Source organism: Cydia pomonella, chromosome 13 (assembly GCF_033807575.1).
Source record: "Cydia pomonella isolate Wapato2018A chromosome 13, ilCydPomo1, whole genome shotgun sequence".
NCBI classification, from domain to species: domain Eukaryota; kingdom Metazoa; phylum Arthropoda; class Insecta; order Lepidoptera; family Tortricidae; genus Cydia; species Cydia pomonella.
In genome coordinates this window covers 16,588,577-16,610,990 of record NC_084715.1, presented here as the reverse complement: position 1 = coordinate 16,610,990, position 22,414 = coordinate 16,588,577, and the positions used below count along the sequence as shown (strand labels likewise).

Genomic DNA, 22,414 nt, shown 5'->3' with positions numbered 1-22,414 from the left:
TTATTCACATTACCCCTATTCCCCATAAGAATAAGCAGTGTTGTCTTTGAATTAATAGTACTATCATTTAAAATTCGTTTAGAGAGATTTTCAAGGCTACTATGAGGCAGACAATTGTTGATTGTACTAAGTCCCTTTAAGTAATAGTTTAAAAATGTGCTCATATTGCTTCCAATTTCATCACAGTACATAATGACATTAGGTTCAGGTGTGCTTTGTTGTGTAGTGTGGAAGGAGCTATTATTATTTTGTTGTGATGGAGTCAAACTGTCACACAGGTTCGGCTCGAGTGCTCCACTCGACGAATGACCATTCATTTGCATACAAGCACATGACTGGCCATTGGTCAGAGACTCAACCCGCTCTGAATTTTGCCTAATTTGGGATATTAAATCATCCATGGCTAAAGAATATTCATTGATAACTTTTTTTGAACTCTCATTTATTGCATCTAAGGATTTAATTGAATCCTCCAAACTCTGAACTTTTAATTTTAATGTCTGTGTGTCAGTTTCATATTGTAATTTACTATGTTCTAACTGAGCAGAGTATAAATCTAACTTATCCACTAAGCTTACATTAACTTTACAAAATCTCAATTTTTTAAAAAACAATTTATTTATTTTTGACAACTTTTGTTTTTTTTTAATAAGTCTATTTAATTTAATATATTTCTTTAGTTTGTTTCCGCTGCAACTTACTAACCTTGGTGTGGTGGTATCATTGGCTAAATCTGTAGTGGCCACAGGGTTTTCAATTGGTGCGGTAACCAACTGAGAGTCGGGCCGAACCAGTTCTTCAAATAAGGTCTGAGTGTGTGCTGCTGCTACATTGTTTTGGGCCTCCTGTAGCTCGTAGATTTGTTCGTGGGCGTCGTGCAGTGCTCTCTCCAATGAGTTGATGTCCTTCAGGGCCTGCTCATAGGCAGCACTACACTCAGTGAATCTGTCAACCGTCTCCTGAAGCTGGGCCCGCTCTGAATTTACATTATTATAGTCAGTTTCTAAAGAACACAGTTGCTTTTTCAGCTTATCATTGCTATTAAGTACTAATAATAGTTCCTTCTCACTGTCTTCTCTTTCACTAAGCAATTGAGCACAAGATTCCTTGGATTTTTTCAATTCCAGCAAGGTAAGTTGGAGTTTATCAGTCTCCTGCTGGCGAGCCGCTGCGGCTGCTCTGCGGGTTAGCATTGTAGATGTTTTTTTTTATTATATTAAACCCAAAAAAAACAAGGATTCGCTTACTCAAGCCAAGTGATATTTAGGTACGTACTTACATGAAATAGTGACGATTGACTATGTCTACACTGTGTTCTAACCCTGTGCAATGATTTACGCTTTATTATACGCACACTTAGTAATTACTAGTGATAAAAACAACCAGAAAGGATTTTAAGGCGAACACAGATTTCAAATGTATAACCTATAACGGCTACAAATTTGAGATATTACAAGACACGTAAACGTCACTAAAGCACTTCACTTATTATGTATACATAAAACTTAATGTTAAAACTATTTAATACACACTTAAACAGCTTAATATTACATGAAATATCATTAAAATTAAAATAATTACAAGGGACCTAGCAAAATCAGCTGCTTATCGTTTGACAGCCAGGGTTGCCATCCTGACAGCCAGGGTTGCCATCCAATGCGATGAACGTACGCTGTCTTTAAATCTACTCCAAATCCATTTTAACTCAATCACAATAACTTAAGTAGGCACCCACGTACAAAACATTGGTTAACAACAGTTTTTGTGAAAACCTCAACAAGATATCTGACCCTACAGGTTAAGGCCGCTGACCACTCAAGCACATTTACGACGATGAATAAATATAGGTAACTGCTAGTTAGTTACATAACGGACGAGCGTCTTGACATGCTGCATCCAACCTGTCCTGCATACGCGTATGTTATGAAATTTGTGCGATTTTCGCGATAATACAGATAGTGCAGATTTTCTCTCATGCTACCTATACTACTGAGGGCTTAGCGCGAACCAGGTTCGACGTGTTGCCTCTCTTTTGCACTTGTAAATTCGTACGTAAGTGTGAGAGGGAGGCAAGACGTCGAACGTTGTTCACAGTAGGCCCTCTATTTTGGTGCCAAGGGTTCGCTTCCGGACTAGTCCGCATCCACTTTGCACGATATTTGGCAAAATCATTTGTAAGACGTTTTTGACATGTAATGTAATCTATGTAATCCTTCACTATGTCCATCCAACGGCTATCCAGCGTGGTCGCATTTTTATCACTTGTCACTATGCTTGTCACTTTCTCACTTACTTTACACAAGTGATGAAAATGTGACCGGCTACAGCCGGGAGCATTCCACGAAATTTACCACAACTGTACAAACGCGAATTTTCTGAATATTTCCAGGTATATGTGTTATTTTTTCTGTCACAATGGATGTAAAAAATGCTTAGTAAAGTAATCATGAAACGTTAAAAAAACGTGCTTGTACGTAACATGGAATGCCCCTCCATCACTTTTTGGGCTTTCCCCTTAGAACTGATTTACCTGCAAATATTTATTTTTAGCTGTACGAGTATTCCCTTATCCAAAAGATTGCAGTCAACTAGTCAGGTTTCATCATCTGCCATATAGGTTGATACAAGTATGTATAGTCCTTTAAGTCCCAAGAAGGATAAATTAGGTTATTTCACTGGAATCAACTAATATTCCTTTTCTTCTACTGTCTTATCAGTGTAAACTTAGTACAATATGTACAGAGGGCCTAGCCAAGATGCCAATCTATGACTCTTCCATATAATGCGACACAGAGACAGCGTTTCATTCGCTACGTCGCATACGATTGCCATCTTGGCTAGGCCCTTTACTCTAATATACCTACTACATAAATATAGAAGTATTCTAAAAATAACCTTTTGTGACACAATTATCTATCTATTTACGCTCCCGCTCGTCCCGTGCGCGCGCGACCTTCGCCCGCGGGTCGCGCGGGTCACGCGCGCGCGCAGAGTTTTCCTTCTGTGCGCTGCGAAACCAGTCGGCGATCAGTTCACGGCCAGGCGTTAGTACTATTTACCTAGTTGCTAGGAAAAACATGCTAGCTTATGTTCCACAGGTAAACGTAAAATAGGTAATATTCAATACCTTCTTGTAATTTGTATTTGGATTCAAACAAACAGATATATCATTCGTATGCCTTGTCCTGTATTCGATACAGGCCGTTTGGCAAATATTTAGGTTTTGTTTGATTAAATTAAAAGTTCAAGATCGTTATTTTAAATATGCATTCGTTGATAACCAGAGATCGGACAAATTAGCGTCATTGGTCGCAAGAATATGGACATCACTGCTAGCTGCTGCAGAAGTTTTCTTATAATGTATGTAAGAATAATCAGTAAGTTTTACAAATTTTCTGTTCTGTTCCAAATCTACATTATTAGAAATCTTTGTATTATCTTTGGTAAGAAGTTAATTATATGATTAAATTTTTAATTAATTTTGGAGTCATGTCCACATGCGATCAATGAAGCTAATTTGTCCGATCTCTGTTGATAGCATACAAACGGTTATAATAAATATTAAAAAAAAAGTTTAAATTCAGTAGGTGTGACATCGAAACTTACTCGTAAAATTTCGCATGTAATAAATCGCTTCAAATACAACATCGATAGACTAGCCCGCATGGAAACAGAGGTTCTTAGAATCTCAGCCGGTTCCCAATCACAAATGCATTAAAACTCTTCAAAATGCCGAGTTTGCGCCACCATAATTCCCCATCAAAGCGTGATTGTGTGGGCAAATGCCCACATTATACAGAACGTGTATTTACGCGGCACTTAGCTGCGCAAACACGGCGAGTGATTGCTGCCAATACTTGCTGATAGGCACGATTGCGACTAGTAACGGATTGAACACTTTTAGTAAAAAAATGTAATCCTGAACTTTATGTACTGTCTCCATTTTAATGAATCAGGGGTTACTTTGCGGAAATATACTAATTAAAACAAAAAATAATACTTTGCTCATCCGCAATAAAATAGCGTGCTAGTCAATCAGTGCTATTTACCCGTTATACTTGCGTATTTTTACATGCAATTAATGATCCCACCCTCCCACCGCAAAAATAGATACGCAAATGAATATAACAACCCAGCACCAAATGACACAACACAAATCAAGAACCTGGACTGGGTAAAAATGGACTCATCTTTGCAGTTGAGTGTACAGTCAGCGTCAATAGTAGTCAATGAAACAACGCTCCAAAAGTATCTGCCACCGTTATATTATGTTTCAAATAGAGTTATATCTCTGCAGTTCGCGGTCTAAAACATGTGTCATAGCCTAGTCCTTCTACATACTGGGACTTAATATATTTTTGTTAAGCTACTTTTGACGCCTTATCTGATCCGTTACTTTACTGTACCAACTATAGTTAGCTACACATGACATGACCCGCACTGCCGTGTCATCGTTTCCATCAGCCAATCAGCTTGGCAAATGGCCAGCCATTAATGCCCGTGCCCGTCACTGCCTGAGTGCGTGTGAGCAAGCTAAAGGAATATTGATTGCGTAGGAACTTGTTCGGGGGGCGAATGTTAAAATAAGGTTCAATTACATACTTATACTGAAGTACCATTGACAATATTTTAAATTCATACATAAATTATGACATGACATTCATACATTGTTAACAATATACGTAAGTGCAACCGATGATGGCAAAACGAATGCATCTGCTGTCAATATTGACAATAATGATTATTCCTAATTCACCCGAACAATTTTCATATGGCTATTTGTCCGTTACGTACGTACAAATAGCAATACATTTGACGTGCCCCTTCCCCGCAAAAATCGGCAGACTGATTTGTACAGAAAATTACAGACAAGGCGTCTCCAGTTGTTAAATCCTCCAAGTTAGCAACCGATGAGGTAGCGTAATTTTTCTGAGAATGATACAAAACACGTCGGATGAAGTAATAGGTCTGAGTTTGACGAAAAGAAATGTAAATAAGAGATACGAGTAGAAACGGCCCTTTTGAAGATGATGAAATGTATCTCGAAGTATTGTAGAAAAAAAAAAAAATTGTGGTCTTGTTGACAATTTTTTTTAGCATGCCCAGATTCTATTACAAGAAAACTGTTCGCAAGTCAAACACATAGAACACAACTGTGATAATAAGTACCCGTAAATATTTATAAACATTACTGCTGTCATTAACGCATAATACGTCGAAGCTGTTTAAATATGTGCAACGCGGCTTAATGCACTTTTTATGGTTAAATAAATTTTCCTTGACGCCTAGTTATACCCGATTGACCTTTCATTTAGGTTCGAAGATAAGGCGGACCAGAATCGCTTGAGCTATACTTGTTTTATTAGATGTTAAATCTAGGGGTCAACGCTTTATGGTCGAGATATGTTATGATGTGATGGTCACGGCAGGGTGTCTAGGTGCTAACTATGTCGCCGTGAGGACGACATATAATGTTTGGTTTATTGTTAGCGGGTGAACTTGGATGCATGACATGTTAACACAACATAGATATTGTTGCTGGTTTGACGTAAATGTTTTGTGGATGAAAAATATAAACATTATCCGCCTACTATTATATTACAAGCGTGTGAAGTACATTGATCTATACCCTACGAATCAAAGTACCCGAGTTAACCCGGTATATTGGTAAAACTTAAAAATCAACTCATGTCGCGAGGCTCTAAAAATTCTATAATTCCAAGCGCTGCGTGAAATTTTGCCTATACTTAGGTACGGTACGTCTTATGTCGTCCACATTCAAGGTTTTTTTCTTCATGTCAGCCGTAGCCGAAAGAGTTAGCATTATAAAGGCTACCGATACACAATGGGGGCTCTAAGATAACGCTCAACGCTTATAGGGATGTTGAATTATTGACTGTATTTTAAATAAATGATTTCACACCGTGTACGGAATAAAGCACTAGAATATTGTTAGAGATACGTAAACCGCAGTTATTTTTGACCAAATTTGAATAATAATTTTCAATAAATGGGAAAGAATTATAAAGACTATAATAACTGTTTTTATGACCCAATTTCTATTTAATCAATCAGAAAAAATATAAAGAGTATCTTGACTGTAACGTTTTAAAATAAATTCCTTAGTGGCTTGTCGTTTTTACATCTCGAAAAAAAAATGATTTGATTTTTCAGCCAAGCACCCTATCGCACGCTGGTCAATTTACTTAGTGACGTAATAAGTAGGTATTACATCAGTTTGTATGTGTTAAATTAGTCAAAGGGACATGGTAGTAAATACCGAAATTTATGTACGATTGGGTCATGCTTTGTTGGATTGTAGAATATGGAATTGGATACGTTTCAATTTGAGTAATAAATTATGCTTGTACTCCTTAAAGTAAGTTATTGCATACTAAAGTAAGTGAATCATGAAGACTAGATATAGTTGTTTACGACATGTATGTGATAGATGATAGGCTATAGTATTACCTACACTAATAATCGATTGAGCAAGTACAACCGTTTGATTAAAGTTGAATCGTATAACGCCACAAATCAGTCGAATCATTCAACTGATTTGTGCCGTTATACTCCTAACTCACTTTTACCAAAGTTTACAAATAGACATTCTCAATTGGTATTTGAACTGTAATCGAAGGATTATTATGCATGTCTTTATTTTAAGGTTAAAACAGTGGTCGGAAACTTTTTAGAAGAAAATCATAATTGCTGTAGAAATCATCAGTCTCATGAGAATCATGAATGTCGAAAAGCCAGTAAAGTAAATTAAATATGTTTTTTGACTATTCTTAGACTTCATATTTTTCTGCAGTAATCTCGAAAAACTGCAATAGGCCAACCCGCGTCAAAGCAATCGAAAAGTGCAAGGAAATTCTTTAGTAGCCTTTTTTTTCAGGATAGTTCTGAAAAGCCCAGCGCCATTTTAGTGCAACTGTCGTGCGTCAAGTGCTCTTTATTCATATCGCTCTTTGTTTCTATGCTAATGCCGCGGTCACCGACGCGACCTCTCGCCCGCAAGGTCGCTTGTAGGACGCGCGCTCTCGGCCCGGCCCGGCGAATTTACATGAAGACACACGGAACTGTGCAGACCGTTTTGAACCTTAAGGGTTCGGCGGTTGGTCGATGGTTATGTAAGTGGCCTGATTTTTAGTGTGATCTAAGATGGAGACGGTGACGTATACTTGGCTATATTGTCTGTAAAACTGAATCGGAAAAGTTTGTAAGTACATGACACATTGAGAAAACATTGGAAGATGTAAGAATGTATCAAAACGAGGCCTTGAGAAGAAAAGGCACTTGGGAAATGAAAATTAAAACTAAACATATGTATAATAAAATAAAAAGTTAATTTATGGCCATTTCTACTGTGGTATGGCCATCACTCCCTGATACTCGTACCTCGGGAGAGAAGGCCAATTATAAAAAAATACTTATTCTAGCTGATCTCAATAAAATAATTTTATATTTGTTTCATTTTCGAAACTCAATTGTTCAAAGTTTATGAAGAAATAAAGATTTTTTGAATTACATGTAAAGTTATTTTTTATCGTGTTCAAGAAAAACTATGGTGAACTCCGGACTTATCCTATCTACATAAAGAAGTGCTCTATCTATTTATCTATGTAGTAAAATAATTACATATTTGCACACGAGCTGTTAACTATTGTCTAGGAGTGACTTTTCTTCTAAAGTCTACATTAATATGATCCTTTGTCTATGGTAAAACCAACAGTATCACCGATAATAAGTATAATAGCGGTAATTGATAACGTGAACAAAAGCCGCGGGCCGGCGTCGAACCTTGGCCCGGCCTCCGCGCATCCTCGCTCCACATGCTTTGTCCGTTCCGGTTCACGCATCTTTGTCGCTAATGTGTTGCTTAATGTCTTGAGAGCGGGTTGAAGTGGTAAATTGTTATGTTATATAACCTGTTATCTAGAGCACTGGTGGCCTAGCGGTAAGAGCATGCGACTTGCATTCCGAAGGTCGCGGGTTCAAACCCCGGCTCGTACCAATGAGTTTTTCGGAACTTATGTACGAAATATCATTTGACATTTACCAGTCGCTTTTCGATGAAGGAAAACATCGTGTGGAAACCGGACTATTCCCAATAAGGCCTAGTTTACCCTCTGGGTTGGAAGGTCAGATGGCAGTCGCTTTCGTAAAAACTAGTGCCTACGCCAATTCTCGGGATTAGTTGCCAAGCGGACCCCAGGCTCCCATGAGCCGTGACAAAATATCGGGACAACGCGAGGAAGAACAACATATAACCTGATATATAGCATAGTTTGTGTCATCCACGATAACGCGCAGATTTGTCAAATATAACCTTTAATAACATGACATTACAAGTCACAATCTATAAACGGGTTTACCTATTGAAAATTCTGGAAATCAGGATACGATCTCAATATGGACGCGTGTTTTGATCTATCAGTGTCAAAAGTGACGTTTCTTCAACCAGAAATTTTATTTTTGACACTGGAAGTCACTGGTCACTCAGAAGGACTGTCAAATTCATAACACAGCGGCTTACGTAAGCGAACGACTCGCGAACGCGAAGCGAAGCGGCGCGGCGCGGGTGAATCAATCCTTTAATACCTATAGAAGTGTCCTACGTGGGCGATCTCGTAGCGAGCACGAATGTCGTGGGCCGCCGCGCCGCGCCGCGTCGCGTCGCTTATTCGCGTTCGCAAGTTGTTCGCTTACATAAGACGCAGCGTAACAAATCCTGATCAAACTCATAACCTAGTTATTATTATCAGAACACGCCTCACGCTTTATCAATATAATTCACGCTTCACTGTTGATAAATATGCTGTAATACCAAAACATAATACTCTTTTTATTGTAGCATTTGTAAAAAAAAATAGTTTTTATTGAAGTCGAAATATCACGTCTAGCATATTGGTTCTATAATTCAAGACTTTAACAACATAAGCCTTTTGTACTGTAAGATTTTTTCTTCTTTTGTGCAATAAAGATTAAATAAATAAATAACCGATAGTATCAATTGCTTAATAAAGGAAAGAGCGTACTTCGACTACTCCTATCTTAAAGGCTGGCAACGCACTTGCAACCCCTCTGATGTTGCAAATGTCAATGGGCGACAGTAATTGCTTACCATTGGGCAATTTGTCTGCTCGTTTGCCACCTATATCATAAAAAAACTGAAATTGTGTATCTTTATTGAGATGTACAATAAGGAGTGTTCTATAACGATTAATATATTATGAATGGGGTCCAAACCTGTGGGAAAGTCGTTAAATAACATGATACATTAAATTGGGATTAGGTATTAATGCAAATTGAAATCGTGGTGATCATTGCGAAAGAAGACGCAACAGACAAACACTATAAACAATCATCTACGCAACTTCTTAAGAGGAAAGGGGACGCTTCTTCGTATAAACCTAGTCTCCATTTTCCTCTCTGGATATTAACATTATAGAAAATATATTAACACATAATCACCGCTAAATTAACCACCGCTAGAGTCAGACCAAGATAAGTTGGCAGCAATTTTGACAACCTAGACAGTGCAAGTGTTATTTTAAACGTCAAACTTCTATAAAATTATGACGTATACTGTATACTTAACACTTTTACAGGCTGGGCTATCAAAATCGCTGCCCACTTAGTTGGGACTGAGTCCATGCCCGTTCATTTGTTATTTTTTTCGAATTTTAGAAGCTTTTAAAAATGTGTAAGGATTTGTATTTCGCTTCAATCTCTATAGGATTTTTGATTACAAAAAAGAGTCAAACAAAACAAAGTCAAATATATAGTAATCATAGGGAGGAAAATGGAGACTACGTTTGTATGGAGCAGCGGTCGTCTACTATCCTCTTAACTATAGCCTATAAATATAAATTCTAACAGACCCTATTATGACCCACGCTATGTTTACTAGGCTTAGACTTTGATATTATCCGGTTCGAAGGACCAGTTTAGTTGCACCGTTATGCGTGATAACTTATGGATCTAGAATGGCTCCCGGAAGCGATATGATGTAAAAGCAAAGAAAAGCGGAAGCCAATTTCGTCAAATAGGTGCTATTATAGCATTTTCAATCTAGTTTTAAGAGAAGTATATATAGCAATTACTCGTACAAACAAAAAAAGCAAATGTTTTTCTACCTATAAATATTTTCCATTCTCCATGATTTTTTAGTGTTATTGAAAATGAAAAACTAAACTAGGTTTATATGTTTAACTTTTTTTTCAAAATTTGCAAAACAGTTAAAAGTTTTTTTTTTTTTTAAAGCGAAACCTATAAACCTAGAATATTATTATACTGAAGCGATCGACATCAAAATCAAAGTGATATGTTAAGATTTGGTAAGTGGAAATCGTTTTCTCTCGAAATGGAATTTCATAAAAAAAGTATCGTTATTTTGTTAGGATCGCAAAGCTATTCTTCCCTCTTAATAACACTCGATATGCGTACACGCATCCAGAAGAGAAACGATATTATTATATTTGAACTTCATATAGGAGTTATATCTTTATACTAGCATGATAATTATTGTAACGTTCTATACACCGATCATATCAACTTGTTTATGTGTTAATTAACCAGAAATAAATGAATTATTAGGTTCCGAATTTTCTTCAAACCATCGATCATTGTTAGAAATCTTATTTTTTAATTCATCACAAAATTTCACGTTCTATTGTTGAGCGATGAACACTCGCGTCAAATTAATGATAGAGCGGTTGATATCATTATTAATTGGGTTAAAATAATCATTAGGGTTGGGTTAGCCGTCATTGTTTTGTTGTTAACCGGCATCAATCAAACGTGATGGGTGATTTTGTGCGTAAGCAGAGTTTTTTGATTGAGATGTAATTAGCCGTAATATGAACAAGTGCATTTCTTTCTTTAGTGTAATTTGTACAATTTGTACAGAAGTAGCTACCATCCTCTAACAGCTTAACAAAAGGAGACATGCATGTATCTATATGTAGATTAATTAGACCAACGAATATTTTTTAACGAGGATTGTAGAAATTTATCTATATTTGGAAAAGTGTTAGAGGATGGCAAATTATTTTGGCGTATTCTTCAGTAAATTTCAACGCATTTTTTCAGTGAATTATCTACGTATACCTACGTAATTAGTGTAGTTGTTAAATAAAGGGTACATTGGCGATTGTCAATAAGGTGTTTCTGGCAAATAGAGAAAAGTTCATTTAACAATAAAGTTTAATTAAGGATATTTGCCATGATAACTTAATTGGATAGAGTATAGGTACGAGGTCTGTAGTTTATTACTCAATGTTTGTAATCTAGAAGCCTACAAAGGTCGCGTTGATCCCTAGATAAACCATGAACAAAACATTTGTGTGTGTAGTGATAAGTCTGACGTTCAGTTCAACAGATCTAGTACTCGTCCTTTCTAGTGGTGCTACCACTGTTTCCGACACCAAGTCCTTTTCAAACTTTGAAACTACCCACTACCACCACGAATAGGTACCCGTAGAGACTTTTTTTCAGAGCACTGAAATCTGTAACGCCAGTCCTGAAATCCCAGGACATTCAACTGAAACCACATTTTCCATATGTTAGGTCCGAGGTCATTATCTTATTTTTTTTTATGGTAGTTTACAGTAAGCTATTGACAAATTACACGAATAAACTCAAATATCTTACGTCCACGTCCCCTGGTAATATTTCATTATTTTTCTTTTAATGTAACAACTATGACTGCACCGCTGTGTGGTCTAAGTTAGCAGCACGATTAACACAATATGTCCCTGCGCGCGATCTACATAAATCATATCATTACGACTTTGATCTCACCGCTTACCTTCGACCCGATCATTAATTTGAAACCAACAACGTTTGAGTTTCAACATTAATGAATTACTGTAAAGCAACTACATGTAACGTAAACTTGATGTATGATTAGCTTAGATACTCACCTGGGCTATATTAACTAAGATCACCTCGCCCCCCGCTTCAAGACTACTTAAAGAAGTTTGAGGGGGGATTATTTGATAGACCAGGGGTCCATGATGATGATAGTAGTGGCAACCACTTGTGAGGGCCTATTAGTGATGTTAACATTAGCTCATATCAATGTTTTATGTAGGATTAATGGAAACGATGTAAGGGTTATGAACTAAAATGTTCTATTAGTTATGTTAATGGTCAATTGGTGTCCGATTGGAAATTGTAATATCTTTCTGTTGGAGAATAGTAATGGATTGATCAAACATGTCCTTTGAAGATGATAAAGCACTATGTATGACCAAGGCAAGACGTGTACAGATGTACAAGTTGCGAAAAGTTGTCAAGGAATTGGAAATGTTCTCGGAAATTTAGAGAATTTTCACAGGAAACAAAGAAAACTTTCGTTTTGAAACTGGAAAATTTGGAATCCTATACAAAAACTTGAGAAGTTCGAAATTTTTCATGTGTAAATTCGCACTTATGGACACTTTCCGGCGACGGCACATCAGTAAGCATAAGACAACAGTGCGTTTGTAGGTATACGGTGCATGTTTATTTATATTAGGTAAGTTACGGTACGGTTTAAACTTCCGTGACTTAATGCAGAAATATTAAACGGACACCGTTTTACGAGTGATGTAGCAATTCTGATTTAATCATTGTAGGTATTATTTTTTAATAAGTAATTAACGTTATTCTAAACAGTAAGTTAAAATAGGCAAAGTAATTTACGGATAATAAAACATCGATGTATATTCGCGGACTATTTCCCCGCCCTATCACGGCGTAGTGCCGCGCTCTCATTCATAACTTTATGTCAATCCGGTACACGACCGTTATTGAGCCATGCTCTATTCCCATCTGACTAGTAATAGTAACTATTATAAGTAGACCTAGAACTTTTACTAGCAAAAACGAGAAGGACAAAATAATACATAACTTTTATGGATACTTAGGTACCTCAACTCCATAGAGAATAACTATTGTTTAAGTAAATATCGATCGCAAAATAGTAGTAGCCTATTCTCCTTTGATATATTATTCATTTTTAGTGACTTATGGATCCCAACTACATACAATAATTTTCGTTAATAAGGACTATAAATATGGAAAATATATTATTTTATTTCAACATTAAGATGAGTTATAACTTATAATAAATTACTTTTATCTTTGACTTGCCTTGCCTATCGATAACAGATCAGTCGATGTTTCATTTTGCCAATATCTTGCTCTTGCTCGAAAAAGTTTTAGGTCTAATTATAAGTACAGCCTCTTTGCCCACATTTGTTATAATTAATGATATACATCTCGACGTTAAAGCTATATATAGAGTGTCATTCAGAAGACGCGTGGCTTGTTTCATATTGTCATGTCATTTAAGGTTAGATTTGACAAATCTGCGCGTTATCATGGAAGAACGAACTATAGTGGTTTCATTCAAGCGTTTTCTTGTAAGTGTTGGGAAGAACAGTCCTGTATCAGCTTCATCGATATTACGAGTATATCGTTATTTACAATATCGATTATCGATCGCGTGCTTCAGCGGACCTTTAACGAATTCATTTAATATCCTAGAGCAAGACAGTATTCTGTGATGTCGATAGCTTAATTAAATGAAGTTATATGAGTACTTACAAGATACCAAAGTTCTAACGAATTTATGCATAGTAAATGTGCCTCCTTAATTTTTTTAGTTCTGTTTTTATTTTTTTAAATTGTGCTTACCAAAATTAATTTTTATCTATCGTAACTAATATATTGAAATTTAATGCTGCTCCGAAATATTTGAGTACCTTGGCCGCTACCATATATCTGATGGCGACTGTACAGGTGGGCCAGGCAAGCTCTGAAATTATGCACCTATTTATGCTAGTTTGTTGGTCTATAATATATTTCGTTCTCATATAATAATAGTCAAGTTAAGTTGATCAGCCTTTAGCTACAATTTCAATGCTTGACAAGGCTTAACGAATTTGGCCTTCGATCGGATTCATCTTGTTCGTAGCAAACAAAATTAGATGTGCTCGAAATAATTCGAGTTAAATATTTCACATTTTTGTGGTAAAATGACCTCTCCGAAGTAGTTCAAACTAAGTAATATTTTTTTACATTTTTTGAACAACTTGGCTACAGTACCTACTTTTGCTACAGAAAGTCGCGATTGATCACTTTGAGCACTCAGAATTAGAAAAGAAAGATAACTGGATATGGACATTATTATTTGCTCATTTTTGCGACATTATATTTTATAGACGGCTGACATAGGTATTCTGGTCTCTGTGCAGTTCCTAAGAAAATATTGAAATTATATGTATATGAAATAAGAAACTTCGTTTTGAAATGTATTATATTAGATCACATGGGAAGAAAACCGAGCAGAAATAAAGGCACAGCATACAATACAACACACACATATGTAAAGATGGCCCGTGTTCATCATACGATAAACACAGTTTTTTTGCGGAAAACTAACGCCTGAGTCTATTTCTACGCCAGTATGAACTATATATATTGAAGAAATTGCCAATCGCCACTATGCTATTGAAGAAAATTTTGATGCATTTTACCCACTGCACAGGTGACAATGCACAGGCACACATACCTACACATGTTGCGGAAAGTTTAGAAAAGCTGGAAAACTTTCAAGAAAATACAAGAATCAAAGGAAACGGTTATTTTGGAAATGGAAAATTTCGGTTTCCATACCAAACTACGAGATGTATCCAAAAAAATTTGAATACATCCCGTATTTTTTTCTGCTGTACCTACAAAAATAATGTTTTTTTTTTTTAAATGTAAAACACCTACTCGCTTTTATTTCTTTGTATTACAATTTATAGCAACAAGATCTAGTACCAGACATGCCATGCCAATTTCAGAATTCCGTTTTAAAATGAGACCGCAACTTCGATTGTGTGGCGGCTAGGTTCGTTTTACTATTGTAACTACTTTTTGAAGTCGGTCAGAAAGACGAGCAATAAAGACAGGACGCGACGCGACACAGATGTCGAGGGTGGTCCGGCGCGCGGGTAATTGGTACCGCTTTCTACGATATACAGTACGGTGCGGAAAACTGACGCTTATCTTTCTTTATACGACAGAAAGTATAGAGGATACCACCCAATAATATGTCAATTTCGTATTCTTGTTTAATTAGATTTAAACAATTTTGTATCCTACCACTTGCACATTGAACCACGAAGAGGAAAAGAAAAAGAAGAAAGTTTATCTATGATGATGCAAATAAAAATACCAGTCAATTGCGTGTCGGACACATTATTTTCGACCCCCGAAGCGATTATTTTAAAGAGTGTTCAATATATCAACAAAATCTTTTTTACAAACTTTATAATTTCATTGAAATATAACTTTTGAAATAAGTGGCTGCAAGACGGACGGAAGAGCAGACGGACATGACAAAACTGTAAGGATTACGTTGCCATTTATAATAGAGTTGATTTGAGGCGAGGCTTGCCTGAAAAATTATGAAGCTTTATTCCGCATCATACCATGTAAAAGCTCGCGGGTGCTCGGCGTGCTTAAAATGTACCTTCTTGATAAAGTTGAATTTAGGGAAAAGGCCTTTGCCCAGCAGCATGTTGCCTCTTATATCGGCTAAAAAAACGATACTAAAAAAACCTGGAACCGAAATGTTGAACCTTTATTCCGCATCGCGACCTGTAAAAGCTCGCGTGCGCTCATCGTGCTTTAATGGCGACTGAAAAAAGCCTCATATGCGGCAATCAAAGAAAGACGATTTTCGATGACAAAAAAAAAACAAAATATAAAATGTACCTACTTGATAAAGTCGAATTTAGGGAAAAGGTCTTTGCCCAGCAGCATGTTGCAGCTTATATCGTCTAAAAAACGATACTAAAAAAACCTGGAACCGAACTGTTGAACCTTTATTCCGCATCGCGACCTGTAAAAGCTCACGTGCGCTCGGCGTGCTTTAATGGCGACTGAAAAAAGCCTCATATGTGGCAATCAAAGACAGACGATTTTCGGTGACGAAAAAAAAACAATATAAAATGTACCTACGACGCTTATATCGACTATAAAAACCGAAACCAAAAAAAACTGAAACTGAATTGTTGAACCTTTATTCCGCATCGCAACCTGTGAAAGCTCGCGTGCGCTCGGTGTGATTTAATGGCGGCTGAAAAAAGCCTCATTTGCAGCAATTGAAGAGTGCAGCCGAACGGTCTCGGACGCACGACCGCGACACCTGGCTACACGCCGCCGGCATGGCGGACTGTGGCTCTTGACACAGTACGACAACAGTTTTACTCGTATTTTATTAAATAAAACTAAATTGAACGTTAACCAGAAATACGGCTCGATCTGAGCTACTATACGTCAAACACTTGCTAAAGATACGATATGGATTAGTATATCGTATCTTTAGGGAGTTTTTGACGTATCTTAAAGTTCGAATCCGGCCCTAAGTAAATAAGTAGATCGTAAGGATAGATCACTAGTTAATGGATGGCTTCTAAAAAAACTGCTGTTCGAAATAAATTGAATTCTAGATTTTAATTGAATTTTTAAGATCTTAAAATTTCGGTAAAAGTTTGATATTAAAGGAAGTCAGGAATACATTTTAACTTAAACTACAACAAAATAAAAATACATAATGAAAAACAAAAAAAAATCTGACATTGATTTTATAGCCCCCTAGGAAAAGGAAAAGGTTACCAATAGACCTCCCCTTTTTCTTGGTCATTGTAAGTATGGGAACTATGACACTTTTCGTCGATAGTGTCCAATACAAACTACTTACGACAATACACATCAATTTATACAAATAAAGAATGTTTTAGGAAAACGGTAGTGTAGGTACTGTTGTATTAAATCTACTGTGGAGTAAGTGCTGCGCGTGCACCAAGTACGCCTAGCGGCCATTTGAAATTGGAGCGCCCGGCCGCCATTTAAATTTGACCATTGTCACGAACCTAACCGGCGGTTTCTATAAGTGCAAACGGTAGCTGGCAGGTCGGCAGGTGGCGTAAATGACCGGTATTAGTGTAATGACAGTTTCATTGCTTTTGTCTTTTGTTTTAGTTAATTATGAGTGTGACATCGGGTCAGGTTTAAGATGGATTCTTGAGTTCTCACTGGTTTGTAAGTTGTAGCTAACGAGGTCAAATTTTTCGTCGTTTTTATCCTCACGGTAATCATAGTCATATTTATTTATATAAATACAGGATTGTGTTTTAAAGTACATATTTTGAAATCAACAGAAAATAATCAAAGAATTTATGACAACTACTTATAAATTAAATACAAATCTGAATTTTATAACTAATGCAAGATCGTTCTCACTACATCTTATAAAACAAAGTTCCCCGCCGCGTCAGTCTGTATGTTCGCGATAAACTCATAAACTACTGAACGAATTTTAATGTGGTTTTCATAAAGTGATTCTTAAGGAAGGTGTATAATTTGTTAAGGTTCTAAAGATAACCATAAGATATAAAGTACCTGACATACATAGATGTGTACTTTTTCATGTCTCAGCTCGCCCATTTAACGCATGTTTTAGTATCATTTACACAACAGAAGGCGAATCGTAGGAAACGAGACGATAATCGATATAAATCTAGAAGAATTTTGCAAAAAATCGATCCAGATATAATCGAGTATTAACCCGATCATCCGAGCCGTGTCATCGATTTCTACGCTGCTCCGAATTTTCCGCACCCACTTCTATTTTAGAGAAAAACGAACACAAGAAACCTACTTATACCTGTGATGTTTTTTCTTCATGCAGTAGATCTCATTAATTATACTTTTTATCGGATAAGCTTTTGAATTTCTAACGCCAACGCTCTTGACTGTACTACAAGTAGGTAAAAACTACAAGCGGCTAGCTGTCTAGACAACTTGAATCCAGAGTGGACAACTACTTGCTACTTACTATTTATGCTTTTCAGAGACCACCTCAGCTACTCGACGGAGCATATAAGACAGTCGAGGTCACTAGCTCACCACACATAAGCGATCCCGTACAAATTTAATATAGGAGCGCTACCACTTGCTTCAGCTGCGCCCATAATTAACCAGTACTCGTGTACATTAAAATTATTTATAACAATTAAGCTTTAGGGGTGTACCTATGTTATAGTATAAAATGGTGTAGAATACAACTCATGTTGCGCTGCTCAATCGTAGCATTCTACAAGTAAATTTGCACCTATATGTGGTGATCTCGTGCTCTTTCTAAACGCTTCATAATACGGTGTCTGTGTAGTTAGTCTATGATGCTTATGTTTTAAGGCGGCAAACCATAGTTTAATATCTTAACATAAAAACAATTATTCATAAAAATGATTAAATACCATTAAAATTAATTCTCAATATGTATAATAGTAATTGTGTCCGGTTGTCATACACTGTCAAACGTGAATTCCAAATGTCATTGTCAGCTGTCACGTTTCTGTGTTTTATGTTTGTTCTCGGGCCGTTTCTTTCAGTAAAATAATATATCCGCTTTTCTGCCGTAGTAATGATGTCATCTACACTTGGACCCTTTGGAATTTGCTACTTTTAGATTTGATGTTTTCAAATGAAAAGTTAGTTTTCAGGTCAAATAGAAAAACAAGCATCTTACAATTTATTTTTCTTTCGATACATAGCTCACTTGATAAAATGAAATATTGTCAAGGAATATAATTAGTATTTTATGAATTTCCTAAGTGTTCATTTTTCTATTGCATTTAATTCACGTTTTAGTATGGTCATTGATGCCAAATGTCAAGGGTTCAAGTTTCTCTTGACATAATAACATAACTTGTAACTGCGGTTTAATGGTCGAATCAACATTTTATAGCCAATTGTACCTACAGGAAATCTAGAGGTCACCAGTTTTCTGAAATGACAATAATAGGTACTGGTTATCATTATTCCCATATATTCTACAGAAATCATTTATTACCTAGAGGTAAAACTAAATTTTTAGAGACTAGTGAGTGAAAATAGTCTGGCCAATCATATTCATAAAAAAAAAAAAAAAAAATTCTATAAGTGATAATTTGGCCAACCTTCGCTATTACATGATCAGATTTACTATAAGCAAACCTCTCTGTTGGCTAGCTCAAAGTTAAATGTTGTATGTACCAGTAAATACTGACGACATCGGTAGGCTTTAACATGTTACATTTATAAGTGTAAAAGACTTCTGTTACAGAACTTTTATATTCAAAGTTTTTGCCGCAAGTTTTTGCCATTCGTTTGAACTTGGACCGAATTCATTGTAAGTAGTTTTTAATGTGTATCTGGCGTGTGCGTTTTTGTTGATTGGTATCAGAGACAAGTGAATAATAAAAACCATTCAAGTACACAAATGCAGAAGTAGTAGTAACCGCAATTATGACGTCATTATTTTGACCATAGGACGATGTAAGAACAATGCAACTTTAAACAACTGAAGGTCATCTTATCTATTTACATTTAAAAAAAAAAACAACTTTAGGTATGGTCTTTTAAACAAATATTTTCGATGGAAAAACTGCCTTACATGATTGATATTGAAAAGGTACTTACTGTCCCTTTTTTTCTATGTCCGAACTCTCTTTTCTACGTGGTCCCCTATACAATAATTATGAGGCACGCGACTTTTTATGGAGATGAATAGTCTTTATTATTTCACTTGTCTCTTAGTATTAAATGCGAATTATGTATGGGAGTTTTTAAAACATTACATTTACGTGTGTTAATTTGTAATACGGAGCGTTTTTTCAACTGAAACAGTTTTACAATTATAATAAGTGATAAGAATAGCATGAAAAACGTTGCCATGTTTCGTATCTTCTAAGTTGCCATAAACGTACGTACATTTTATACTAAATTGAAATAAACAGGTGTTTAACTTGGCGTACCAAATCTACAAAATAATAATGAACGGGACAACATTACAAAGCAATCCCAAGGAGCTGATCAAATTTACCCCGCACATAGGACCTGGTGATCCATTTTGACATACAAGTTATTCTAAGTCCTCGAGTTCTCTCACGTAGAAGTTAGTTACTTTAACCATACATTTAGGGTCAAAACTGTCCCAATATTAGCATCTTAGTAGAATGTGTAGAAGTTAATATCGATCAAGGGTAGGGGCACATGATTAAGACATAAAGTAGTCCTTAAAGACTCCAAGGAAAAAATAAATAAGTGTTTTCTTTTCTACTTTTCTATTCTATATTACAAAATAACCATAAATGCCAAGTACATCATATATTAAGCCGATTTGTAGAAAATTTCAAGGAGTACTTTATGTATAAAACATATGCTGCTATTGGGACGGTTTGCACTTAAGTGTTAGTCCATAGGGCACATAGTCAGTTCGCCCCGCTAGAATATAGTCAACCCTTTTTAGCAGATTTTATTATCATAAGGTAGTAATGTCATGGTTTATAATTCAGATTGTTCATCAGTTTCATTTGGTCATCAAAATCTGAGCTTATGAGGGGGAGAGCTTAATGAGGGGACCTTTGATTCAAAGGGTAGTTCATTTTGCCCCGCCCGTAGAACGCGGGGATCTATTTTGACTAGCTCCTATATCCGTAGGGTAGTTTCAGTTTGCGCCGCTCGTAGCTCGTGGGCTTCTATTTTTACCACCTTCAATATCCATAGGGTAGTTTCAGTTTGCCCCGCTAGCTCGTGGGGATCCATTTTGACCAGCTCCTGTATCCATAGGGTAGCGATGTCGCGGCCCGCGCCCGCGTGATGCTCGCCCCGCTCGCGCCGCGCCGAGAACTGGACGCCGAAACGCCGGTCGTCTGGCCTGCATGGTGCTACTCAGGTAAAGAAATTTGAAGATGTCCATCTCATTGACCTTGATGCGAAACGTCAGATATCTAACTCCCGGCCGAAACCATCCTATAATTACACACATTAGATCTGGTCAATCTGGTCAACTTGACTGCCCCACATGCGATAGAGTTTTTAAAATTAAGTTCGGCTTTACAAGCCATATCAGTGCTCACACTCGTAATTAGCTAGGGCAACAACGACCCGTTGCCGATAACGGCATAGATTGTTGTACCTACTCAGGTAATTTTGAAGAACATACACGGTTATTGTTATTACGATGATGCAGATCCGCTCGCCGGTCCGTTGAGTGAGCGAGACCGCACTTATAAATAGCGATTTCCCGCTCGCACACAGGAACGGTGTATTAATCCGCATCCAATATTATCCCCAAATATAAGAAATAATAATGAACTGAAAAATGGCCCTACTTTCGCTTCATATATAAAATATAAATATCATAAAAAGTTAATTAATTAAACCGACTTACAATTCAGATATCATCATTACCCGATGCGAGTATCTTCAGCTAATCGTATAAACAACTGGTAATTCAAGTTTACATCAACGCGGAAAGCCATGCCTCACACAATATCGTGACAGCTGGGTCGTCAGACCATCAATTTATTAGTTGCTCGGGTGCAGGCGAATCCAGCGTTCCGAAGAACCATTCTTAAGAGACCCCTGGGGGCATTCCACAAAAAGGTTCTTTGTCGCGGATTTACGCATATATAACTTAATAACCTGCAGAAACTTGTATTATATAACCGTTAAATTTAAAGCTAGTTATCAAACCTTTCATGCAAAATATCGGTTTCTTCGAATTATCAGAAGTCTTAAAAATAGCGTCATATACCCAATACTTTTCTTATTTGAATTTGTTTTGTACGTAGTGCAATAAAGAATATTTACTTTCTTAATACTTACTTTACTGGAATGTCCCCCTAGATAATCAATTTCGACTATCAATTTCACAACATTCCATATTATCTATTACGATTTAAGAAATTGCCAATCGCCACTATGTTATTGAAGAAAATTTCGAATGATATAACCCAGGTGTCATTGCACAAACGCACATTCACATGTGAAAGTTGCGTAAATTTTCCAAAAACTTAAAAACGTTCTCGGAAATTTCAAAGGAAACTGTCATTTTGGAAATGGAAAATTTCGGTTTCCATACAAAAGTATGAGATATTTCCGAATTTTTTCCCTGTGAAAATTGTGCAGTTTTGGATACATTCCGTGTTTTTATCTACTGTACATTATTTTTTTATTTATTGTGAACTTGACCTTGAGACAACTGAGCGTAATCTTGAAGCGTTTTCACCGGTGCGGTGGTATCTCACTCGCTAAGCCTTCGTAATGACAACCACCTTTCATTAGACGGTAGCATACCGAATAGTTAATTCCTCAATCACTGTTCCCTAAAGCGTTAGGGCAAAAGGAATCAATAGCCTCCTAGGGAAGGTTGAGTTTAAGTGCACGCCTAATACGAGCTTAAAGCAGATATACAAGTGAAAAAGTGGTAGGCAATCAAGTGAAACTGGTAGTTAGCGAGGAGTCTAACTAAGCACGTTTATCTTCGCGCAGTGGGTGGCTTGAGTGGCAGGTGCGCATTTCCATACTTCTTCCTTGCGCT

At 36.6% G+C, this 22,414-nt stretch overlaps 1 protein-coding gene across 4 annotated transcripts in view; it reads left to right on the top strand.

Moving 5' to 3' along the window:
• LOC133524409 (polyhomeotic-like protein 2) overlaps positions 1–22,414 on the top strand; it is a 320,025-nt gene that overhangs the window by 127,755 nt on the left and 169,856 nt on the right. Inside the window, exon 2 of one of the 4 annotated variants that reach the window (XM_061860401.1) lies at positions 20,659–20,764. The exons of the other annotated variants lie outside the window; for them this stretch is intronic. Coding sequence (XP_061716385.1) covers positions 20,689–20,764 — 76 coding nt within the window. The 5' untranslated portion in view covers positions 20,659–20,688. The remainder of the gene's footprint in view (positions 1–20,658; positions 20,765–22,414) is intronic. 4 annotated transcript variants of the gene reach the window in all.